Source organism: Papio anubis, chromosome 8 (assembly GCF_008728515.1).
Source record: "Papio anubis isolate 15944 chromosome 8, Panubis1.0, whole genome shotgun sequence".
Classification (NCBI taxonomy): Eukaryota; Metazoa; Chordata; class Mammalia; order Primates; family Cercopithecidae; genus Papio; species Papio anubis.
Genome location: NC_044983.1, coordinates 27,240,703 through 27,268,047, shown reverse-complemented (window position 1 = coordinate 27,268,047; position 27,345 = coordinate 27,240,703). Strand labels below are relative to the sequence as shown.

General features: G+C 37.7%; 1 protein-coding gene across 29 annotated transcripts in view; it reads right to left on the bottom strand.

The window, feature by feature from the left end:
- Positions 1-27,345, bottom strand: part of HMBOX1 (homeobox containing 1) — a 175,349-nt gene that overhangs the window by 13,988 nt on the left and 134,016 nt on the right. For 2 of the 29 annotated variants that reach the window (XM_021942823.2, XM_021942824.2), the window contains exons 7-9: positions 5,724-5,806; positions 3,399-3,494; positions 1,815-1,909 (exon numbers count right to left, since the gene is read on the bottom strand). In XM_021942823.2, coding sequence (XP_021798515.1) covers positions 1,815-1,909; positions 3,399-3,494; positions 5,724-5,806 — 274 coding nt within the window. Of the gene's footprint in view, positions 1-489; positions 838-1,469; positions 1,575-1,814; positions 1,910-3,398; positions 3,495-5,723; positions 5,807-27,345 lie in introns of those variants that run through there. The other 27 variants (XM_031669940.1, XM_031669944.1, XM_031669939.1 and 24 more) reach the window with 27 other exon arrangements.

Below are 27,345 nucleotides of genomic sequence, written 5' to 3'. Positions count from 1 at the left end.
GAATGGATATAGGTCCAAAGATTTTCAGTTGATAATTTTAGGATTCAACAAGTAAAAAGCACAAAAAATGTTTTTCCTCACTGAGAATTCTATTCATTCTATTAATAAGGTTGCTGGTGATGATGATCGAACCTGCAGTGATTGATATAAAACCAACAATTTGGATATTTGGATCTTTCTGTTTGTAACAAATATAGCACTAATCACTGAAGACCATACTAGTGAGCTATTAAATTCTAGATTGCTGCTTTTACAAATAGATTATTAGAATTCATGGTCCCTCTCTGAACTGAGAAAACTAGACAAAACTTACAATTACATCTTACAGATAAAAAGTGCATTTTTGTTAAAAAAAAAAAAAAAAAAAAGGAATTCTCAATTACAACAGGACACGTGTCTCTGCTGGAAATGGCTATGGGAGAAAGGGGAGGAAGGTGTGGAGCTCTCCTGCTGGAGGCAGCTGTGCAAGGGCAGTGGCAGGCGTCTTACCTAGAACAAGTGTGAAGCTGTCCTCCCCGCGCAGCTCAATGTGTTAAACAATAAAGCTGTGAAGGAAGCTGGCATTGCAGGATGTACGTCAGGCACTGAAGACGGTGTTACAAATAAGGGGTACGTTTCTCACCTGTCATCTTCAGGGGAATTCTGTATCAAAGAGCTTTGGACAAAGGGTAAGTCCCTTAAGGAAAAAAACAAACAAAACATGGGATGTGCTGCCCTTAGGGCATCTGTAAAAAAAGATGGAAATGATCCATCTTTGTGGGTAGACTGAAAAATAACAGGAATGTATACGAACAGAAAGACTTACAGAATATTCTCTTGGGGCTATGAAGTAGAGTCCTAAAGGGAAAAAAATGGTAGTTCGTTGGAAGTGTGGACATCATTGTTTCCTTCTGATGTTCACAGATTAGTTTTTAGAATTTACAAAGGGATCAGCACAGACTTGCATGCATTCTAGGCGTGTGGTAAACAGAGGCTGTTAAAGAACGCATTGGACTATATGAGCTGGCTGGGGGGCAAGGAAAAAGCACAGACCCCAGAAAAATGAGAAGTTTTCTTGCTGTGGTCTAGGGGAAGGCACCATGCGTTCTCTGCATATTCCAAATGGGAAATTTACATCCTATCAAAATTTTAATGAAATCTGTCAACATCTATGTGGGGTCAAGGAGGAACTCCCACGGTCTTAGTTACTGAATTACTCCATGCAGTGGCTACAATTAAATACATTTTCCCCAAAAGCAATGCAGAATAAATCAGGGCGAGGTGACGAGTCATGCAGGTATTGCACTTATGAGAGGATGCATGTGTCAGTGTGCCAGAGACTCTGGAAGAACCACTCCTTTGGGCAGGAGGGTTCCCACTGCAGTGGGGCCTTCCATCGTGCCCTGCATCGGTACATGTTTAGGCATGGGGTCCAGCTGCCCCTAGTATTTCTCAAACACTGAGTGTGTGTCGTGAATGGTGTAACTTGCTTGTTTGGATCAGATCCTCCTCTCTTCTTCTACCTTCTCTGCTTCTCTGCCTCCCTCTGAACTTCTTCCCTCCTCCTCCTCCCCATTGCGTACTTGCCAAGTATCCTGTTGTATGACAATAAATCCATGTGGGTGAATAACGATTTCTCACAAATTCAACAGGACAACCGAATCTTACCACATTCCTTTCAAATTACATGAACTCTAACTAGATACAGGAGCAGAGTGGAGGGACAGTGACTGCTTCCCCTCCCCCACCCCATCAGCCACACCCACGGAACTAAGCTGTCCCACTGTTCCCCTGCTCAGGCACCAAGAACCTCGCCCAGCTGTGCAGGGGCTCACCTGCTCAGAGTAGTCATTCCCGTCGACGTCATCACTGTTCGAGTGGCCTCCTGGACTCTGCACATCTATTCCATGACTCTCCAGGATTGCTGCTTCTTCGAAAAAAGCAAATAGATCCCTAAATTATCTGTTACCTTATCACAATGGCTGAAACACTGAATGAATTTTTGTGCTAAGGAAATTAGAATATAATTAAACAAAAACCTATATTTCTCTACAGTTGTTTCTTTTAGACTGTAAGATGGATGAAATTCAAATGCATGTAGGTCAAGGGAGGCACACATTTGCCATTCTGGGGTCTCTGCTGCTGTGCATGTTACGTGCTTCATAAATACTTGCTAACTAACTAAACAGTCCTCCTATCTTAGGGTTCTATAAAGCATATGAGAACTGTACTGATGAATAAAAAGTATATTTACAAAGGAAAGGAAATGAAATGAAATGCATTCTATGCCCATACCACGCTCAATGTGCCCGATCTCGTCTGATCTTGGAAGCTAAGGAGGGTCAGGCCTGGTTAGTACTTGGATGGGAGAAATGAAATTCAATTTTAGAAGCTAAAAACCAACATCCTACCTGACTCACCAACTTAAATTTCTTATTCTTATGTATTACTATTACAGTTTTGAATGGGAAAAAATCCTTTATTTCTTCCTTTTTCAGTTGTATTCATAGTTCCCTCTAGGGCACTTCTGGCATTTTTGTTTTCTCTGTTCAGCTTTATTGAAATATAATAAAAATTGTATATATTTATAATGTACAAGGTGATGTTTTGATATGTGTATATATACATGTATACATGATTACATCGAGAATTCATATTTCTTAAACGCTCTTTATCTCTGCCTTTTGCTGCATTCCTTGTCTATTAAGTCTCTTTCATTCCAAACTATTAATCGTTTTGTAATATCTAAGTCGTAGTCCAGTAATAATAAATTCTGGGTATTACACTCCCTTTCTCAAGACCCTACAAGTATCTTTCATATGTACCACAGGAGTAATCAATTGCTCAGGGGCCAAGTCTAATTCTATATTCTAGAACTTTAAGAACAATGAGTTTTATAAAAATGTCATTACCATTACAATACAAATAGTGCAAATACTACTAACTGTGGTTTATTAAAAATACAATGAAAGACATTAGGGCAATTTTTGTTAGTCCTAGAAGTTAGGATCTGGCATGGTGGCTCACGCCTGTAATCCCAGCACTTTGGGAGGCCGAGGCGGACAGATCACCTGAGGTCGGGAGTTCGAGACCAGCCTGACCAATATGGAGAAACCCCATCTCTACTAAAAATACAAAATTAGCCAGGTGTGGTGGCGCATGCCTGTAATCCCAGCTGCTCGGGAGGCTGAGGCAGGAGAATCACTTGAACCCGGGTGGCAGAGGTTGCGGTGAGCCGAGATCGCGCCACTGCACTCCAGCCTGGGCAACAAGAGCGAAACTCCATCTCAAAAAAAAAAAAAAAAAAAAAGAAGTTAGGATCCTTTAGACTTGCAGTTTCTAAACTGAAGTTAATCTTAATATAAACATGACGTTCACAACTGCAGCACAAGAGAAAAGCAGCCTCACTGATACATTACCAATATTGGCTCTCCTCTTGATCTCCTTCCTTCTGTTAGCAAACCAATTATATACTTTCAGGGAGGTAACTCTTTCCAGATCTGACAGTTTTTTGCCTGTAAATACATGCAATAAAATTCAGATAATCTGTATCTGGGATCCAAGAATAAACTAGTTTTAAGGGCTAATATTTTTATTTTGTTGCTTTTGATTACATTTGTTGCCAAAACTATAGATGCAGAGGGATGTTTAAAGTATTACCTGGTACCATGTACACACCCCAATTATTGAATGAATAAATATGTAAATGAATACAAACACAGCAACTAGTAACACAACATGCTTCAATTCAGAAAGCCATACATAATATTAGAGAATTCCACAAAGTCAGTTGGCTAGGGTGCCAGATCCATGTTCATGTGACAGTACTATGGGGGTTTCATTTAATTACCATTATTGTATCAGAATAAGTTACTCCTTTTTTATTTTTTTGAGAAAGGGTCTTACTCTCTTACCTAGGCTAGAATGCAGTGGTGCAATTATAGCTCACTGCAGCCTTGACCTCCTGGGCTGAAGTGATCCTTCCACCTCAGCCCCCTGGGTAGCTGGAACTACAGGCCCAAGCCACCATACCAAGCTAATTTTTGTGGTTTTTGTAGAGATGGGGTCTCACCATGTTGCCCAGGGTAGCCTCCAACTCCTGGGATCAAGCTATCTGCCCACCTTGGCCTCCCAAAATGCTGGGATTACAGGCGTGAGCCACACAACGACCCAAGATAAGTTCTTCTTTGTCAAGTATCCAGACAACAAAAATTTACTTACATCTTTAAGACCTTATGTTAACTAATTACCTGCTGTCTTAGGACAGAGGATATTATACATGTTTTCTTGAAGGCTGAAGGCCGCTATGACTATCCATTATTGTAACTGGGTTTGACTACATAGCACAATTCAAGTTGCATTTTAGATTTACCATCTTTGAAGTCCAATGTGATTTTTTTTTTTTTTGAGACGGCGTCTCACTCTCTCCCCCAGGCTGGAGTGCAGTGGCGCAATCTCGGCTCACTGCAAGCTCCGCCTCCTGGGTTCACGCCATTCTCCTGCCTCAGCCTCCCGAGTAGCTGGGACTACAGGCGCCCGCCACCACGCCCGGCTAATTTTTTTGTATTTTTAGTAAGGACAGGGTTTCACTGTGTTAGCCAGGGTGGTCTCGATCTCCTGACCTCATGATCCGCCTGCCTTGGCCTCCCAAAGTGCTGGGATTACAGGCGTGAGCCACCACACCCGGCAAGAAGTCCAATGTGGTTTTTTATGGATAGTACCATGCTTGCCAATACAGACCCCTCTGTAACATTCCCTCCTCATCTTTCCTTTTGTTTTTCAGCTATTAATCCAGTGTGTGAAGAAACCAGAAAGCAGGTTTGTTAGGGTCTTGATGATACGAGGGCAACATGTTCCAGGGAGAGTTCAAGTTTCTGCACAGCTTTAGGGCTGGGACTTTTGGCATGTTTGAAACAGGGTACAGATTCCTTTCACTTATGTGTCACTGGAGCAGAGTTTGTAGGGTCTACATTGCTAGAAGTCTGGCTTCTGGGTGAGGGAGAATGAAGGTCTACTTAATTTTATAAAACACTGATACTTTCATATGTAGCCTTTAGGCCAATCAAAATAACTGGCCACATGGAAATCAATTGGATCTATTAACTGAAAATGGTTTATGTTTAACAAAATCTGTAAAATGTGAAATAATATTTTAGCACAAGGAAGAAAATACATTTGAAATATTTAAGTGGGTTTGTTGAGTTTGGAACAACAGGACTTCAAAATGGTACCTGCCCTAAATTTTTCTTAGCTAAGCAAGCAGAAGTCATCTCAATGTGTAAAGGAGATAGAAACTAACTACAAAAAGAATTCTTTTCCCAAAGAGAAATACAGCATTTTACAATTTATAACAATTGTTTTAAAAAATTCTATCTTAATTTTATATTGACAAAGCTTGCTTAAATATTTAAAACTTTAACACTGTTTCATAGTATCTTTTAGCTAAATTCTTGGAAAAGGAAATCTACACATTAAAAAAATAGTAATTTCAAGGTCTCATATCTCATGTAGGGTCATTCCTTGAAAACTCTCCTATGTGAGCATTTGATTTTGAGTACCATAAAAACATCCCTCAGAAGTACTGTGTGAGCAGGACAGGGCACTGGCCACCTGCTGAAGGATGGCACAGACTGAGCTGGGAGCACTATGCCAATGCACGCACAAGACTAACTGTCCTAGATGTCAACCTGTAACCAAGCGCTGTGCTGCACCACCGCAGAGCAAGGCTGTGCCTGCGACCTTACCTGGCTTCTGTATAACTGCATTGCAAGCATTTGCAATTTCTTCCCTCTTTGCTTCATCTGGGTATTGATTCTCATTGAAGTAACTGCAGAGGCAACCAATACAAACACAAAGTTTTTATTTTTCAAACATACTCTCATTAAAACACTTAACTTGTTGAAAAATATGTGCTGTAAGATGCCACACGTAAGTGTCTAGGTCCAGGCTGTCGAATGGAATGTTCTGTGAGAGTAGAATCTTCTATGCTGTTCAGTATGGTAGTCAAAACTCAAAAATGGCTACTGAGCACTTGAAAGGAGGCTAATGTCAGGGATGGAATTTGAATTTTATTTAATTTTAATTTAAATTTGAATAGCTCCATGTGACTAGTGGCTATTATATGGGACAGAACAGGTCTACATACTGCTGTGCTTCATTAAAAGATGTCATTGATATAGCAAAAATTTGAAATTACCCACATATCCATCAATAGGAGAATGGCAGAACAAATTATGGGATATCTATACTTATACATTGCTATTTAAAACTAGTAGGAAAAAATAAGTTAGAGTTCTGTCCACTGACCTGGAGGGATGTTTATGACATATTTCTAAGTGAGGAAAACTATCCGCAGAATAATACTGAAAACACTGTTATTTTCAATATTGGTATTATACCAATAATAATATGAAAATATCATTACAGAATTTAAAAATTCCTATGTGGCCGGGCGCAGGGGCTCAAGCCTGTAATCCCAGCACTTTGGGAGGCCGAGACGGGCGGATCACGAGGTCAGCAGATCGAGACCATCCTGGCTAACACAGTGAAACCCTGTCTCTACTAAAATACAAAAACTAGCCGGGCGAGGTATGGCGCCTGTAGTCCCAGCTACTCGGGAGGCTGAGGCAGGAGAATGGCGCTAAACCCGAGGCGGAGCTTGCAGTGAGCTGAGATCCCAGCCACTGCACTTCCAGCCTGGGCTGCATAGAGCCGCAGACTCCATCCTGCCAAGAAAAAAAAAAAAAAAAAAAAATTCCTATGTGTACATAAGTTTGCATAGATGAAAGCTGGAAGACTACACAGTAAGCTTAAATACTGGTTACTGATTTGTGGGGAGGGGGCTTAGTGGGAGGAGTTTAAACATTTTCTTTTTCATTTGTTAAAAAAGTATGTATTACTTTTGCACTTTTTAAAGAACAATAGTACTTTAAAGAAAGAATAAATTTACTTAACCCATCCTTAGAATTCTCAGACCCATCAGACTGCATGTGGGAATAGAATGCTTATTAGTGCTACTTTTTCAGTCACCCATGAGTTTAAAAAAAGAAAAGGAGAACTTTCATGGTTTCAACTTGGAAACTTCCAATCAGGAAATGGGCCCCTGTCAAATTCTAGCACCTACCATTTTTTCACGGGTTTCCCTTTCCCTGTAATCCAGCCTTTCTTAAGCCTTCAGCACTCCTGTCTGCACTGGTGGAAATGCCATCCTACTGTGAACAGCACTGGAGGCCCCAGCCCTTCCTGACGATGACCTGCAAACCCAGCTCCTAACACTGACTCCCTCCTCTCACCGCCCACTCTTCCTCGGAGGGCATGCCTTCACTGTAGTTATTTATTTATTTAACCTCATCTGATGTCTCATCTGATGTAGTCCTGACTCACAGCAGCTGTCCCCACCTAACTACCTTTTCTGTAAAACTTACGTCACATAGCTATATCCTCCCAGTCTTGTCAACTACCACCCTCCACCATGGTCTTCTGCTTTATTTGAGCATCTCTTCCTGCACAATTTTCTGCTGTCATTTCTGGGACTCCAGTGTGCATACTGAGGATTTTTCCAAGTCACTACCCTCATAATTGCTTCACTTTCACATTTCTAATGGCTTCTGTCTCTGCTCTATGTCTGCTATTTACTTAGGCTAAGAAGCTTTGGATTAACTCTGAGAACTAACAGCATGGCCGTCACCTAGAAGCCAGTTAGAAGAGCAGAATCTCAGACCCCACCTCAGACTTACTAAATCAGAATCTGAATTTTAACAAGATTTCCAGGTGACCTAAATGCACAGGTCATAACTTCTGAGATGTTCTAGATGAGTTCATTTACACAAAATTTAACAAAAAGCAGATACTAAGTACCTAATATGTGCTTGTCACTGTGGATAAAGAAAGATGATATAGTTTCTGACTCCGAAGTGTTCACAGTCCACTAGAGAGAGACATGTAAGTCAATACCCTGTGGTGAAATGCCATAGGATGTACGGACAGAGCACTGAGGGAGCGTGGATGAATGTGTGCTCAGTGTTGTTAGCAGGAGCCTGGAAAGGCATCACTGAGGAGTGCCATCTGAATTAGGTCTAGAGGATGTGCAGGAGATTGCAAGGCAGAGAATAAGAGGAAAAGCATTTTATTTAAGAGGGAACAGCATATGCAAAGGCAAAATAGCAGATAAAAGCTTTTGAGGATTCTGGGCATAGAGGAGTTAAATGTGGCTAGAACATAGGGCTTGTACAAAGCAATGAGATACTGGCCTGGAAAGGTGGGATGGGGCCAGTTTGTGAAGACCCTTGTGTGTTCCTCAAGAAGACTTCATACTGAAATAAACGGGGTGCCTTCGAGGTTTCCAAGATACACAGAGATATACTCCCATCTGTTCTTTAAAAGACAACACTTTATCTTCAAGGCTTAACCCTTGGAATTCTACCTCCATGATCTTCAATTCTGAAATTCCCCAGTCAACTTTGTATTTACCTATGCCTCCTCTTCAAAATAATTTGTTCTGCACTTTCTTTATTTTAACTCCTTAATTCCCCCAACCACCAGTTAAAAAAACAAAACAAAACAAAAACAAAAACAATCTCTGTTTTTCACTCCTCTTTGGGCTTCACCTGTCATTTCTTAGCCTGAACTCCATGGCATGCAAAATCAGCAACTTCCCTTAGAGAAACTAGGTTCTTTAGCTTTTCTGTCCTTCCACCATACCTGTCCAGTCAATCTCCTACCCTGCAGAAAGCAACTTCCATTTATTTTCTTCCATCCTTTTCTCAGGGGACCAAGTGTTCCTGGACAAAGTCATAAAATAGGGCCAATTGGTTTTTTAATAAATCCACATTTTTCAACCTTAACTGAGACCCTCATTTCTGTTCGGAATTCTTTTGGTCTTTTCTAACCAATTGCCTTTCATATCCCATCTTTCCTGCCCCATTTACCTGAAAACTTTGCACTCTCTTACCCCAAGCCCTCAAACTGACCACTGTCACTTTTTGCAGATGACCTTGCTTTCTCTCTTATGAAGATGGAGATTATTTAATATGAGTTAATTGCTTGGCTTCTCAACTTGTACACTGTTCTAAGCATTACTCATTCATTTGTCTTATGGCAGAGGAAGATGCATGCATTCTCCTCCTCTTCAAGGTCAACTTCTCCGCTTTTGTCTTTGACCTCATTCCCCTTCCTTTCATTTTCTCAACTCTCTCCTTTCTTTCCTGCATATCTCATCTTTTCCATGTGCCCATACAGTGATCTTACTTCACTGTTTTTATAATACATATTTCTTCATTATTGTGATCTCTGAAGTCAGGATGCATTTTATAATTGGTGGTGTTCTGTCTCCCTTACTGGCACGTCAAATAAGGTGTGTCTTACAATCTAAGGCCTTCTTAGACTTGATGGGATACACTAGTTGCTAAGACCTACGGGTTCCTTTTAAGCAATAGCTCTTTGGCCAGTACACCTCATTGTGATAACTTTTCTTCCAAGTGACTGCAAAGCCTGTGATGACACTGTACCCACTCCAGTGCCTGATTAATATTCCTAAAGTATATCTCTAGTTACTATCCTGTTCAGAAATTTTCAAAGGTTTATTAGAGAGGTGTTCAAAGTCCCCTCTAAACAACCTCATAAAAACCCTAGAAGAAAACCTAGGTAATACCATTCAGGACATAGGCATGGGCAAGGACTTCATGCCTAAAACACCAAAAGCAACAGCAGCAAAAGCCAAAATTGACAAATGGGATGTAATTAAACTAAAGAGCTTCTGCACAGCAAAAGTAACTACTATCAGAGTGAACAGGCAACCTACAGAATGGGAGAAAATTGTTGCAATCTACTCATCTGACAAAGGGCTAATATCCAGAACCTACAAAGAACTCAAACAAATTTACAAGAAAAAAACAAACAACCCCATCAAAAAGTGGGCAAAGGATATGAACAGACACTTCTCAAAAGATGACATTCATACAGCCAACAGACACATGAAAAAATGCTCATCATCACTCGTCATCAGAGAAATGCAAAACAAAACCACAATGAGATACCATCTCACACCAGTTAGAATGGCAATCATAAAAATATCAGGAAACAACAGGTGCTGGAGAGGATGTGGAGAAATAGGAACACTTTTACACTGTTGGTGGGACTGTAAACTAGTTCAACCATTGTGGAAGACAGTGTGGCGATTCTTCAAGGATCTAGAACTAGAAATACCATTTGATCCAGCCATCCCATTACTGGGGATATACCCAAAGGATTATAAGTCATGCTGCTATAAAGACACATGCACATGTATGTTTATTGCAGCACTATTCACAATAGCAAAGACTTGGAATCAACCCAAATGTCCATCAGTGACAGACTGGATTAAGAAAATGTGGCACATATATACCATGGAATACTATGCAGCCATAAAAAGGATGAGTTTGTGTCCTTTGTAGGGACATGGATGCAGCTGGAAACCATCATTCTCAGCAAACAACCTCTACATCTTTATCTGCTACTCCCATATATGCATGCTACCACCTAGGAAAATGGAATAACTCTATAAACTCCTTGCATCTCTATACCTTTCTCTTGCAAGTACATCAGCTTTTTGCCTCCCCCCACCCCGCAGTGCAAATCTTATCTTTCAGGGTACACCTCAAATATCACCTCTTGGCCAATCAAATGTATTTTCTTTGCCCTATGGATCCCACCGCACTTCATCTATTCCTCTCTTATATATCTTTCATCTTGTATTACAGTTATCACTGTATACATCTGTCTTCTGTTGCACTGAAAACCACATGATGCCAGGGTACAAGTCTGACTCATCCTCACATGCACTCCTCACTAATGATAGTGCTGACGAGTCAATAATGATAGACAAAGGCACCACCAACCCAGTGTGGGGGCCTCCAAAAGAAATGGATCTCACAGTAAATGAACTGCTAACGAGCGAGGGCAAATAGGTATTGCAAAACGGATCTTGAAGGATACGTACTAAGGGGTTAGCAATGACTACCTCCAAGAAGTGACAGTGTTGGGGATGGGGGTAAAAACGGAAAATATTGGTGGCAATTAAGAATGATTTTCACTTTTTCTTGGAGAAATAAGAAAAAAATTTTAAAAAATTGACATTCTGCCTTATATACTTCTCTGTTGAATTTCTGAAATAAACACATGCTATTTTTATAAATTACTTTTTAAGAAGAGAACTTGGGAGAGACAGTACAATATTTAAGAACTAGTTTAATGATTAATACAACTCTGTAACTATTTATGTTTGGAAAGTGTATTTGGACCAGCTAGAAAATATTAGGATTGTGATTTCTGTTCTTGTGACAAATAGATAAAGCCATGCTATCTCTGGAAGCTAAATTAGAATTTGCAGTTATTCATGGTATATATAATTTTTTGTACTGAGTTAAAAAGGTTTAAAATGAATTAAATTTAATTAAAGATTAAAATTAATCTGTATTTTTAGGATCTAACTATATAAAATAAAGAAGACTAGAGTAAAAAAGGAAATCAGTAACTTTTTCCAAATCAAAGGCTAAAGAAAATAAGAATTGATTCAATATGGTTTTAAATCTCTAAGTCTGGTAACTAATTAATCCTTTCTTCTCTACTAAAGACCTGTTATTTTTGTAATTAAGAAATGTAGGCCTATTAAAAAATATGAATTTTCATTGAAACGTGCTATTGCAGCTGGAGGAGTATACAAAGGACTGTTAGCACAACTCTCTTCTTTCTCTATTTCTGTAATGTTTCAATGTTTAAAAAATATTAATTCAAGATACAGAGTATAATCTAAATGGATAAAATGACATTTACAGTACCTCATGGTAAAATTTAAGTTTAAAACGTAATAAGATTTTTCACTGCAAAACTCTTAAAACTTTTTTGTGAGAAAAGACACAATGTTGATATAAGTAGAAGAGTTTTTTGAAAAGATAAAGGTAGACCAGGAAATTAAAATACCAAACAACTATGTATTACATGACTATGCATAAGGCATTGTACTTGAGGGGTATGAGTAATTTCAAAATATGGGCCCTGATTATGGTTCAGTTGAGAAGAAGATATAAAAAAATTAAATAATAAAAGGAGTCAAAACATAACTGTGACAAAATAAAATGCATCTAGCTTCTAATTAAGTATAAAACAACAAGTTAAATTCAGAAAAGAGTGATATCTCTATGGACTGGGCTGATCTGGGAAAGCTCATTGAATTGGGCAGGCTTCTGAGGGGTGAGCAGGTTGCAGGCATTGGAGAGGCAAGGGCAACAGTAATAGTAAAGACAAAAATATGAAGGTGTAAAACTTAAGACATGCTTGAAAAACAGAAGGCAACTAGTGATGTGATCTGATTAGGCTATAGGGCTTACAGAAGGATGGTCATACACGCTGGTTTGCCTGACATAGTGCTGTTTTCTTGGATTATTAACAAATCCCATCTTAATCTCCCAGAGTGTCCCGCTTTGGACAATAAATTATATGGCTACTCTAGGACCACACTACATTTTATATATATATATATCTGAATTTAATGTCAACTAAAATCCTCTGAATCTTTTTCACATGTGCTCTGACGAGGAGGATATGGTAATTGCTCAGAAAAAAGGAAGCATCAAGAGGAAGATGGCTATAGTTTCTATCTACTCACAAAAGGAGGTATTTAAGCCCAAAAAATATGCTTGGCATATAATAGACAGTAAGTATCTAATGAACAGATGGTTGAATAAATGAATACATCAGGGAATAAATGAATGAGAAAAGGAAACAAAGGTGAAAACAGAAAACGGTGGTTTCAGTTAAGACTTTTGGTAAAACCCAGACTATCTCAGGAGAAAGTGAGGATTTCACCATTTTGTACAATTATCTTCTCTAAGTAAATTTGGTGGTTTTAGCCTAAGCTATTTTTGTTTTATTTGTATTTATTTTTGACATTTGTGTTTATTTCTGAGCTATATATAACCAAAATGAACTGCCAATGAAGTTGGGAAATAGATCTAATAACTTTGATTTTGAATATACTGAATTAGTCATTCATTTCAATCACCCAAAAATGTTAAGTCCTAGTGTATACCAGGCAGTTGGCTAAATGGGGGCAAAGGTGAACCAGAAAAAGTTTCCCCAAGTAGTCACCAGGAGATACAGGTATGTAAAGAAGATAATATGAAGTATTGTAAAAGAAATTGTATTAGTTGTATGAATACAGTACCGCGGTAGCAGAGAGGAATGTATATTTGGGCAGGGTCTTGAAGAAATAGCAAGGGTTTTCAGGGCAGAGAGGGTGGGTGCAGGGAAATGTTGTTAGGCAGAGGAAACAACACGATATCCAAAGGCAGTGAAAGAGTCACGAAAGAGCTTACAATGTTCCGAAAATGGGAAGGAGTTTAGTATGGCTAGAATACACAGCGTATGACGGGGGGTTGTGAAAGGTTGGGTCCAGATTTTAAAGGGTATGGAGTTAACTTTGTAGGCAACTGGGAGCTATAATTTAAAGCAGAGGTATTCTCAGATCAAACTTATTTTTGTAGGGCAATATCTCTGCTGATACTAGAGGCAGAAGCCAGTTAGGCAGCTGTGATGATGGCTGTGGAGAAGGCCTGAAGTAGGTTGAGGCCTGGACATAGAAAAGAAAGGTGAGATTCAAGAGATGCTTCGGAATGGTGATAAAATGCATTCAAGACAGCCCTAGAACAGTACACACTGTTATTCACCTTCCAACATTTTAGATTATTTTGAAGGACTAGAAATTTCTGTTACCAAGTGGATAAACTGTAGGAGAACTTGGCTGCTGGACTCTAAAGGGGACCTGTTTCTGAAATGAAACTCTGGAGCTCAAAACATACTTCTAGTCCATATGAAATGTATATAGCCCTAGACATTTCCTAAGACAAAACAGGAAAAGAAGTATAAACAAAAGTCCACAGGTAGCAATAAAAAAGTGATAAAATAAATCCGGAGGGCACTACACTTCTACAGACAAAGGACACCGTCGGCTGAGTGATCAGTGAATGTCTTCACAGGGAGAAACCAAATGATCTTTTGCCAGACAATGACAGCAAAGAATTAAAATGAAAAGTGGCAAAATAATTTACATGAGATGAGAAAGCATAAGCTAGTAACAAATGGAAATGTCCTTGAACCACTTTCATTTCAATAACACTGAAGTCTATAAAAATTGCAGCCAAAGAATTCCTTCTTTTGTGTCTGCATGAGCATATAGAAAAGACAGAGACTGACTCTCCAAGCAAGGGATAATGCCATGTAAATGAACATGTTCTTCTGTGCCTTCCTGTGAACTACCTCTGCTAAAGAGATATTTAAACCTCATCATTTCAGTTATCCAAAATAAGGTTTTAGAATTGCCAGACATGTCCCACTAAGTACAATTCAGTGTGTATTTCTTCATCACCAAGTAAACTTACTGGGCAGTGGGCAGGAAAGGCCTGCTTTTAGAAGAAAGATTACTCTTTCAGAAGAAGGAAAAAAACCAGCTTTAAACTAACATACTTTAGAACCTAAGTCCCATCTCCTATTTGAGAGTATCTATGTGGTAAATGATCTCTGGAAATAAACAAAACGATTTCCATATCCAACCACCAAGGACTGGGTAATAAATAAGAGGATATTCTTAAAATGGATTTAGTCAATGAAAATCATGTTTTCAAAGATCATATAAATGAGAAAGTATAAAACTACATATCTGGCACAATCATCTTTTGTTTGAAAAGATGTGTAGATATATACATAATACACAGAAAAATGACCCAAATGAAATATGCCAAATGTTAACAGTTACTATCTTTGGATTGTAGTATTAAGAGGTATTTTAATTTTCTTTATATTTTCTTGTGTATCCCTCAATTTTATATATTAAGCATGTGCTAATTTTATAATTTAGAAAAGCATTATTTGAAAATAAAGTTTGCTGTCTTAAAGTATCAGCAAAATGGAATTAGATTAAAATTATTGCCTTAATGCTTTTTAGCAACAAACCACTTTACATTTTAAAAGTTTGTTTTGCATACACACTGAGGAATAACAAACAAAAGATGTTCTATACTAATGTATTTTTTACAGATGAGCTTATTTTTAACTCCATGGGGACTTAATAAAATAAATAATGGCTCTGTCCATATCAACCTTTTAGAAGGTGTGAGCATAAGCTAAAATATAAATGAGTTCTGTTACAGAAGAAGCTGTAAGTTTTCATGACTTTGCAGCATCTTAAGGTTTTAAAATAGAATAGCCTGTGAAAAGAGAAGAGAGTTCTAAACGGAAAAATAAGTACTGACCTAGGAAGAGATTCACATGAGAAAGTGAATTCTTGAAGCCTAATTTACAAATGCCTATGGAATCCCATAACACAGCTCATTACACATGGATTTAGATGTAACACAGAGTAGATCTTACAAAGAATCAAAGACCTTTAAGCTGAAAGCTTCTTTATTTTGCAGGGGAGGACATGAACTTTGCAAATGAGGAGCCAGAGAGAACTGACTTGCTCAAGGTCACGTGACCTGTATCTCAGGTTTCTTGACTTAGTTCACTAGATCAGGAAAAGCCATTACTCAGCTAAGAGACATGGTATTGTTTCCGACTTCATTTAACGTATGTAATGCAAATCTCTGTATCAATGAATCACCTAGACCAAGTTTCTGTTAATTTCACAAGAGTTCCTGGAAGCAAAGATGTGGTGGCACCAGAAAGAAACTCGTGATAGCCCAAGGACCACAGTTACATCTCATCTAGCCTTGCCTTTTCCTCTTTGGGAAAGGAAATCTAATTGCTCTGGAGACACAACCATAACACTGACCTCCCTTTTTTCCTGGGCAGAGGAGAATTAAATAAACCCTGGGACTTCTCACTTGAAACAGAACATCAACACCCATTAAGTGTGTCTACTACACAGTTAACCTATCTTAGAAGAGTTAGTACCTCTTCAGACACTAGCAGAAAACAAAGCTTCCAAATCATTATCAGGATGGTAGGATGCTTTTCTTTACTTGTTTAAAAAAAAGAAAAAAATCCATACATGAGAATGAGAATTATGGACACCATGTATGAAATGTGCCCTAACATAAAGTTTTCCTTTCCCCAGGCCCTTCACTGCAAAGACTCTATGTTTAAAAGTTTCATTTACTTGCAGCATGCTAATAGCCACTAGATCCCACTTGCTAATTGATAAACAGGTGTCAAGCATAACACTGGATTTAGAAGGTGAGTTTTTAGTACACTTTATCCTATTACTAAGCTCTCAAAACAACACAGGCTATCACTTGTCCTAAAACATGCAGTCTTAAATGAAGTGCTACCATATTAGAGGTTTGGTGTGAGTCTTATTACTATGTAATAATTGGTTTTCCTTCTAATGTGTACTATCTTTTAATTATGTCTGTGAAGACCATGAAAAGAATGGAGACAATTTTCTAGAGTTGTCACAAAAACAGTAAAACTGACAAATTTGAACCAAATCTTAAAGAAAAACTGAGAAACAGTATTTCTCCTAAAACATGTCTTTTGACTACCACTGAATTTAGCAAGTATTTGCTTAGCCCTCCATTTTATTTAAATAATGAAGAAAAAGAACATGCACAAGAGGGCAGTGTTTGGTTTTGTTAGTCTATGGATTTCTTAGTTTCCTAATGAAAAGACCAAATGTGAGTGATAACTAAGCTCACACCAGTGGAAGCCACGGTACCTTGGAGAGTAAACCGCACTTAACCAGTTTCCAAACTCCTAGGGCACAGGTAGTGGTATACTCCTTCCTCCATTTGCTCCACTTTAGCTAGATGCCAGCTGCATCTTTCTCTCTCTGTTTTGTCAGCCTTCACTGGTAGAAAGTAGGTTTACCAAAAAGGTTTGTAAGGTGACCCAGAATTAAGTTTCTCATTCATGGTGTACAAGGTGTCCCAAGGCAGGGAATCTATTCTTTTTTTTTTTAAGTGCTGAATTATAAACTGGTCACTTACAAACTTGACACGACTGATCAATAATTATTCTAACATGGAGATCAACAGAACAGGATTGATAAGGATCAATCCATTGTTTTTTGCATGGTTTTTCTTATGATCAATACTATGCTTCTGCAAAATGACTACCTCTTGCTAAAAGGCTATTGTATTGTCTGTATCTAAAATGAGAGCTGGTCCGCCCAGGGATCAATCCAAATTCTTTATCTCAATAAGCAGCAAACCAAGCATGGAGAACAGCATAGATTCTTTTAAGAATCAGAGGTGCATTGGTCTGGGATTATGCTGATATGTCTCTGAAGGCAGAGGGAGAAACACAATACTTTATATACAGGGATACTTATTACTTTTTCTTAAACCTAGACTTTTACTTCTTTTTTCTTAGGTTTGCTGCTGTTTTAGGTGGGAGTCAATCAAACTACCAGGATATAGATAAATGAGTCTTCAATTGCCTTTGTTTATTTATTTATTTTGAGACGGAGTCTCACTCTTGCCTAGGCTAGAGTGCAATGGCGCAATCTCAGCTCACTGCAACTTCTGCCTCCTGGGTTCAAGTGATTCTCCTGCCTCAGTCTCCCAAGTAACTGGGATTACAGGTGCGCACCACTAGGCCTATTTTTCTGTATTTTTAGTAGAGACGGGTTTCACCATGTTAGCCAGGCTGGTCTCAAACTCCTGACCTCAGGTGATCCAACCGCCTCGGCTTCCCAAAGTGCTGGGATTACAGGCATGAGCCACTGTGCCTGGCCCTCAATTGCCTTTTAAAAAGCCAAATTAATTCTGATCACATCTGACCAAAAAATGTGCTACTTATATTAATACTGACAGAGCTGGAAAGTTATCTTACCAATTGTATACAAGCTAAATAAATTTCTTCACAGTAACACTGCAGAGCAAAAATATTTTGATGACAAGCCTAGTAAGATGATGATAATCACATAGTAGTGTCAAGAAAGACAGAAACAAAGCTTAATCTGGCATTTTAATTTAACGGATGACATGTCAAAGTAGGAACCAATTAAACAGAATATTTGGATGAGACACTATTATAATCAGGGCTCCTAGGTTTTCAAAGTATACTCTTAAGACCACTTTTAGATGCCTCCTACCACTAAACTAGCACAGTCCATTCAGATCCTACCAACTGAGATCTTCAAACACCAAAGACATATACAAGCCTCTGTACATGTTGTGTATGTTTAGTATAACAGTAATGATTTCTTAATGCCATTAAGGTCAGAACCACATTTGTCCTGTTAATTACTGTATTGCCCAGTATCTATTACAATGATTGGTACAAAGTAGAAGCTCAATACATATTTGCTTGAGTTTTTGAAGGTCCACTAGTTTTCTGTGAAGATTTTCCAATTCATCTATAAGTTGATTTCCCTTGGTATTAATGTTTATAATATGATGCCTAGAATTCTGCTCTGGGATGAATCATATACTTAACTGGTCACTCGTTATATACAATACCAGTATTTACCTAACTATGCTTAATTTATTTGTAAACGGTGGCCACAGAACAATGTTATGAGGAACATGGGGTCTTTTGCCCTGTTTAATTGGCTTGGGGACTAGAGAAATAAGGGGTATACCATTTGTACAATATGAAACTGCTGGCAAAGCATCTCTATGAGGATAGGGAAAAATTTTAATCTGCCTCAAAAACATCATGATAATTTCTCTTCTGGCTATTTCTGTTTGACCAAAAAGGAACCAGGAAGTATAATTTGCCAATTTTAAAATGCATTTAAGCACAGTTCATCTTCTTACTGGCTATGAGAAATGGATTGGGATAACTTTACCTGTCAATAAGTGGGAAAGTTTTGTTGTTTTTTCCTCAAATAGTCTAATGGATTGAAATGAGGTCATGTCCAGGCTCCTGCTGTCTCATATAAATGTTAAGAACTGCCTTCTATTTGTAGAGAGATACAGGAGGTGTAGTTCATTATGTTCCACCCGAGTCATTCCATAAGGAGTATAAAAGAGGGTAAACTCCTTTTAAAATACAACTTCCAGCATAATGAATTCCAAAATTTATAGTGCATTCTTCCATCATGTTCTCTTAGAACAGCAATGACATCAGAAGAGAGGGGAAGGAAGACCAGCTTGCCAGGGGTTGCAGTGGTGGCAAAACAACCTAAGGGAGGGCAGAGTGCATGTTTTACATCCTCGTTCATTACAGGCCAGGACAAACATCACATTTTAAAGGACTCAACTCTGCTCCCACAAAATGTTTTTTTAAATGGATGAAAATGATATAATGTTCTAAGGAAAACGACACTGAGGCATTCAAAAGTAATTTTCCTGCTTTTTTGAGTCATTTTGATTGGATCACTTTAAAGCTTCTGATTATTATTATTTATCATCAAACTGATTTGAATGACTTAGGATTTTAACAAAATTAGAAAATACTGCACTACCGTATCTCCCACGTTAAGTCTAACATGTACGGTGGGGGAAAAAGGGTGGTAACATTTTCTAATGTTGTTGAAGTTATAGGATCTTCTTAAATATTCGATCAAGTTCAAGTGACACTCTGTAATATCAGACTTCATACATAGCACTATGCCTGCCTACAGACCAGCCGAGTATAACCAAACCCTAGCCCAAAGGAGCATAAAAACTGCACCACTGAAATACCAAGTAGACTTTACTCAGCAGATGGTGAAGTAATTCATTCTGGCAAAGATATTGCCCAAATTTTCATCCTAGCAATGTACCTCTATAATAGAAGTCAGTTAAAGAAAAACTGAATTATCTAATTTTTGTTAACAATGTACCTGTGTAACATGAATCAGGAAAAAAAATTGATCAAAAGATTTTTTTTCTTCTTTCTAATTGAAAATGATTAGAATTTCAAGATGTTTCCTTGATCCCGTAGAAAGGGGAATCTTATTTAGGCTTCTGTCTTTAAAAAGGAAGGCTAGAAAGATTTTTCAAAACAGTTTCAATTTTTTAATTCCCAGGATGTTTTATAAATATTAACAGAAAATCCACTCCCCACCTGCAAAATAGTTTGAATCATTGGCATAAAAGAGTTATTACTTCTCTTTTATATCTGGGAGAAAAGTGGCACCAACAATTCCAAAAACTGATTAAGAAAACTGTTTTTTGGTTATTAAAAGAACATACTTCACATAGATACAAATAGCATGCTTTGAGAAAGACAAATGTTGCAAATGTCACAATGTAAGGTCATTCCCAATCTGACTAGAACCTACTCACCCAGCCTCATTTCCAACCCGACTGAGCAGACACTCAGCAGCCTCATTTTTCCAGTCTCTGTGCCTTTGCACATGCTGCTCCCACTGCTGGCCATGTCATTCTTCCTCTTCTCACCCCATCGAAACTGTACTGCTCTCCAGGACCCCACTCCACTGTGACCTCAAGGTTTCCTTTCCTTGCACCACTCTCCTGTGTCCTTATTGTACTTGGTACCCATCTCTTGTGTGAGATTTTTAACCTGACTCCTCCAATGGACTGAGCCTGCCAGGGCTAGGAGCTAATCTTTCCATACTCCTCAGCACGGGGTACAGCGTTGAGGAGCAACACTATTAGAAAAAGTATGTTCCTAAAGCCATACCAAAGTACTCGTATTAGATAGGTATGGTTATTAAAATCGTTTATAACAAGCAATTTCCATAAGGACACATAGCTGGTGAGTAAGAGGGTAGGGCCTGGAGCACCAGTTGTTCTAACTCCAAAGTCTGTGTTTTTAACCATTATGTCATCAGAAAAAAAAAAAAAAAAAAAAAACTTAAAAAAAAAAAAAAGTACAAACTATTCAGTATATAAGGTAAATTATTTATTTCTCTCATTATTTATATTTGGATATTTATGGCTTTTTACATTATTATAATATACTGTTTCTTCTTTTGCTTAACATTATTTCATTTGCATTTTTCTTCAAACTTACATAAGCCATATCTGTCATCTTACGATGATATTCCACTTAATAAATTCATCATCACTGACTTAGCCACTTGCTACAAAGCTATCAGAGGTGAATGTAAAGAAGCTGGAAAAACATTCACTGAATTTCCTATCCAAATATAACCACCATCTTGGTCAGATACATGGGCTCTTTGTTATGACATATAAAGAAGATATCTTCACCTAGTTCGCTCAATTCAGCAGCAACATAATAAAGAAGAAAATGAAATGTAAGTTTTTTTGCAACTGTAAAGCGCTGAAACAAGTTTTAGAGATAAACTGAAAAATAAGAGAAGCTGATTTCTTCTAAGCAGTAGGAAGGTGAGTTTTTAGTTTTCTCATTTATAAGGAAGAAGGAAGTAATTCTAACTACCTAGACTGATAAAAAGGTAGGTGAACAATAATTTCTTAGGATTTTCAGATTGCAGCAACCTCAAGATACTTCATTTCTGTAATGCATAACCATAAAAACTGAGGGAACCAGAATCCAAGCCAATTGCTAAACAAACTATTAAGACAGCTCATGAGAATATGCATTAAAACACAGTCCTGAAGAACTGCTCTTCTGCAAGAGCTTAGTTATGGACGTGATTTTGTTTTCTGAAGTTAGTCTGTTTGTGTTGTTATGCTAAGAATCAGTTATTTTCCAAAGATTTAATTCTAGGGTGGGAAATAATTTCTTATCCAAAGCCACAGAATCTCAGAGAAAACAAAGACTCTACACAAAAACAGGAAATTATTTACAATCATAGCATAGAGTGATATAATAATTTTAATAACTTGAAGGACCTTTTAAGAAATTATATAACATTTACTAATTGATTTTAAAAACAGGTATTGATCGGCCAGGCGTGGTGGCTCACACCTGTAACTCAGCAGTTTGGGAGGCCAAGGCAGGCAGATCACCTGAGGTTGGGAGTTCGAAACCAGCCTGACCAACATAGAGAAACCCCATCTCTAATAAAAATACAAAATTAGCTGGGCCTGGGGTGGCACATGCCTGTAATCCCAGCTACTTGGGAGGCTGAGGCAGGAGAATCACTTGAATCTGGGGGGCGGAAGTTGTGGTGAGCCGAGATCGCGCCATTGCATTCTAGCGTGGGCAATAAGAGCAAAACTCCGTCTCAAAATAAATAAATAAATAAATAAATAAATTTGCTTTTTAAATGAAAACAATTTTGTTTTTTACATGAAAAAAAAAACCTGGAACCTAATACTTTATTCAGAAAGTATAAGATACACTAAAGCACATACTTCAGTTTTACATTATAATCAACAAAACTAAGAACAGAGTTGGAGGGTGTGCTTAAAAGAAAAAAGTGTAAAAGAAAAGAAAAAAGAAATGGACAGAAGTCTTTTTGGCAAACTAAAGTACCAGAAGGTGAGGAAGAGGAAGATACAGAAAGGAGTTTAGGAACGAAAATAAACAAAAATAATAATAATAAGGGGGCCTAAGAGAAACAAGAATAAAGAAACAAAGAGAAGAAATCTGGGTTAAATGAAATAAGGACTTTTGTCTTCCTCATCTCTGTGTCCCAATTCTTAGTCTAAACCTTAGCAACAGTCAATAAATGTTTACCACATAAAAGTTAAGGAAGATAAAGGGCTAAGAAGTTCAACGAGTAGAATTATTTTTCAAATCATATTTTACGGTTCCCATAACTGTAAGGTCTCAAAATAAGCAACTTAATCTTATTTCTTGTGTGAATGTAACCAAGTTAATTAGTCTCTTTGAATTACAGGTTCTTGATCTAAACAACAAACTGAACTAGATGATCTTTAGGGTCACTTCCTTATTCTTTGCAGTAATGGTGACCAAATATAGGTAAATGAAATCAAAGGAAGGCTCTCAGCTTACACCTGGATTGCTTACATGGAATCAGTGGTCAGTAGATGCAATTTATATTTTTTTGTACAACAAGAGCAAAAGTCACTTACTGTTCACATGACACAAGCTGCTGTCCAAAGAAACATCCAGATAGGTTTTAATTTCTCAGAAGAGCAATATTAGAAAGGATTTATAAGTATTTCTGCTCTAATTATTTTTCTGGCTAGGAGTAATCTTACTGACATTAGAAGGGTCTCTAACTCCATAGGTTTCTGCATAAGTGATATACATATTGGTACATTATACAGAATAATGAAAGATATAAACAAAATAGCATCACTATCACAATGCCATAACAAAGTGAGGATACTGCTAAGGAAGAAAAACGTGATTATTTTTGCATTTTGCAAAGTAACAGGATTCTCTTCAAGAGGTAGAGTGTTTTTTTTTAAGATGGGGAAAATCCTACTAGAAGTTATTTCTTCATTTTTAAATGACAATTAAGAAAGCTTCAAATTATATAAAGCAAACAAGAAAAAATATATTAAATGAAAGCATAGCTTCATGAAACGAGAGAAGAAGTGGAGAGAGCTTCCTGGGTAAATATTTTTAAAATCTCACAGTGGTTAATAAAGGTAATAAAAGAATAACAGGAAGTGACACTAGGAAAATAGGGCAGGTTAATATTATTCAGAGATTGCTATAAAAGAACACAGAAGAAACTGATCTTCCACAGTCACTTGAAGCTTGAACCTATGCGTCTCTTTTGTCTTTACACATACGAAAAGTATTACTACAGATCATCATATCATCGCTCCGCATGGTTCAGAGTCAGAAGACTAGGAAAAGAAATGTTCTTTGCAGGTCAGGGTTTTGATGACTTGCAAAACACTAGGCAAGTTGCACTGCAGTTGTCTGAACCAACCACACCCAGTCTGCAGTTAAATATAGAATTTAGTTTCTGGAACTGTTAGTCTTAACCTTCACTGAAAAAATTAAAAGTAAAAAGGAGAAAGTAAAGAGACTGAAACCAAAGTCTATGTACTAATAAACTGTCCTGGGAAGAATTCCAAAATGCAGTAAAGACCAAGAAAATTAAATTACAGAAACCTCAAGCAATGTTCTAGAAATCGTTTTACAAGCTGATTTGTCTCTTCCATGCTAGTTCTCCCAGTATGTAAAGCATCCTTGAATAAAATCCACTTGGTTACTAGATGCATGTCTCTAATTCAGATTATATACATGTCAGGTTAACAGCAGTGACACCAAATTTAAAACTATGATATAATTTTGATTCGTTATAGTATTGTGGTTGTGATGCTATTGTTGTTCATGAAGACACTTTTATTGTAAGACCTGATTTTTAGATGCTTAAATTTGGGGGAAAGAGATACTCTCAAGCTAAAATTTTTAATGCTGATTCCTTGCCTGGGAGAATATTTTGGATTAATTTTTTAAAGTTGTTTTGGAGACTGACAGAGGTTAAAACAACAAAAACAAAATATTTTCCGTATAATTTCAGAGGGTTCTAGGTTTTACTAATGATTTTGTTTCATATTGCTCACTGAAGATGAACATGAACAGAATTTAATAACAAAAACATATTAAATATACTTATCCATAAGAAAAATAAAACATGCAATAGTTTTCATTACAAACAGAGGTATTCATTTGCCTTCATTAGCATTTAATTTGCATGTTCCTGGATACACCCAAATACAGGGTCATCATTTAGCCACTCTGATTAAAAATGATAGCAATAAGTAACCTTTCCACATAAATTTGGCCCCAAAGCTGGTACTATTAACCATTATATTCTATTGCTTCTATCTATCACTGCTAGGTATTCTCACATTTATGCCTGCATCCAGTCAAAGCTTTTTTCCAAGTTGTTGCTTCTCTTTCGTTCTTGCTTAGTTGGGCTGAAAAACCTGTAAGGAGATTTGGAGGCTTATTTTACCTTCCTCCCTTGTGACCAGAATAGGTGCTATAGCCAGGTCTTACTCTTTTGTGTCCCAGTCACATACGCTAATGTTCTAGAGACACACCTGTTTCCAAAGATAAAGGAATATCTAGCCCAAATTGCTGAAAGATTAGTAAGGAAAGAGTATATTAGAAGTCACTCTCCTAGGCCATGAAGCCTCCAAAACTTCTTCTGACATAAACCTTCTCTTCAGCTCTACTCCTTTCACTCTTCTCATCCTTAAATGTATCTATTCTTTCTATTCCTAGCACTTTGCCTCACAGCCCTTAAGTACTTCATTGAATGAATGAACAAATGGGACAGTTAGGTTTGTAGAATCACGTTTGAGCATGTAGAATCACATGATCTGCATATGCAGATATTCCAGACATTCACTATAGATGACTTTTTTCCCCTTGAGAATTTGTAAACTACTTAAGGTAAGCCTAGGTTACTGTTAACACACAGCAAATGCTTTATTTAAAAAACGAATAAATATTAGTCAATTATATATTTTATCCATTAAAATCTAGTCAGGTCCTCTTTTTAAAAACAAAATCCTTTTTAATTATAAATATTTTAAACCCACAAAAATATAATAAACCCACAATCCCCTACATACCAGCTTCAACAATTAGCAACCATTTTGCCATTCTTGTTTCATCTTTTCCCCATTCTAATCCCCATATGCTCTTAAACAAATGGAAGGTTGCAACATATATTAATCTAGGGACATCAGACTTTAGAGTTAATAAAGCCCAAGTCCACGAATTAAAAACAATCAGTATATACCCAAATTAAAATAACATTCTTCTTAGTTAATAAGAAGAACTCAAATCTATGAATAGCACTGGTTAAAGATCTACATGTGGCCGGGCGCCTCAAGCCTGTAATCCCAGCACTTTGGGAGGCCGAGACGGGTGGATCACGAGGTCAGGAGATCCTGGCTAACACGGTGAAACCCCGTCTCTACTAAAAAATACAAAAAACTAGCCCGGCGAGGTGGCAGGCGCCTGTAGTCCCAGCTACTCGGGAGGCTGAGGCAGGAGAATGGTGTAAACCCGGGAGGCGGTGCTTGCAGTGAGCTGAGATCTGGCCACTGCAGCCCGGGTGACAGAGTGAGACTGTCTCCAAAAAAAAAAAAAAAAAAAAAGATCTACATGTGACTGGGACACTTGTTAGCTTTGTGGTCCTAAGAAGTTAGTTATTCAACCTCTTTGAGCCTTGACTGCCTCATTAGAAAAAGGAAAAACCAGGACTGCAGTGAGAATTAAATACGGAGGGTAAGTATATGTGAAGCTTCTAATAGTGCACTGAATAAATGCTTTTTTTAAAAAAGCAGCTTGATATAATTCATATACCAAAAACTTCACTTATTTAAGGCATACAATAGTTTTGAGCATATTCATAAAGTTGTACAAGCACCTCCACAACTGATTTTAGAAATCTTCAGCACCCCAAAAAGAAACACATACCCCTTAGCCATCACATACCCCTCCCAACACCCGTATCCTCCCCTGGCCCTAGGTAACCCACTTAACTAATTTTTGTCTCTATAGGTTTGCCTATTCCAGATACTTCATCTAAATGGAATCATAGAATACTGTCCTTTGTGACAATAAATGTTTCTGGAATTAAATATTTTAAAAGTCAAATATGTGGAATACACCGTGGAATGAGGTCAGAGAAGGAGAAAACGCACATATATATGAATGATGCACCAAGACACATACTAGGAAATATACATATCATTGAAGTGCTCTGGGTATGTTAAGAGGCAGGAAAACTCTGTGTGTGTGTGTGCATGGTAGCAAGTAGGTAGTTTGTGGACAGTCTCTGATTGCTTTATTTTCTTCATTTCCTTTCATGATGAGCAAGGTCACCATGAGAGAATGAGGATGGGGAGTTTGCAGAGAAAGAAGAAAGTGTGAAATAATCTTATAGGAGAGTGGGAAAAAATAAACCAGAAAGGTATAATATTCTGCTTGGCAGAATTAAAGACCCACTTGAGGTTCAAGGTCATGAATTTAAAATGAGATCAGTCAGTAGGGTTTTAAGTTTTTCTCCAGCCACATTTCGCTGCAAAAATGCACGAACTGTATAAGTGGATATATTTAACCAGAGTTTATTCACACTCATGGCTTTAACTGTACCTAATATATTGATGACTCCCAAATCTCCATTTCTAGTGCCACTGAACTCTCCTAACACAGAAATCTTGAGGTGACTTCACAGTCAAAGCATTAAACTAGAAGAAGCTTAGATGGAAAAAGAACAGTGGTCTAATAAGGGTTATGAGAAAGGCATTCTACTGTGTGATTTATACATATTATCTCAAATAATTCTCATAACTCTTCTCATAATAACCATCTCCACTTTACAGAAAGCTGAAATTCCCACAGATTAAAGTGAAGCTGTGACTAATTCCTAAGTCTGTGTGCCTCTGAAGTCCATCTTTTTACTTCATTATGATATTTAACTCTTCATAAATGTGGCAACTGGGACCCAGAGATGCTGAATGATTTGCCCAAAGTGAAAGCTTTTTTTTTTTTTTTTGAGATGGAGTCTCGCTCTGTCGCCCAAGCTGGAGTGCAGCGGCTCAAACTGGGCTCACTGCAAGCTCCGCCTCCCGGGTTCACGTCATTCTCCTGCCTCAGCCTCCAGAGTAGCTGGGACTA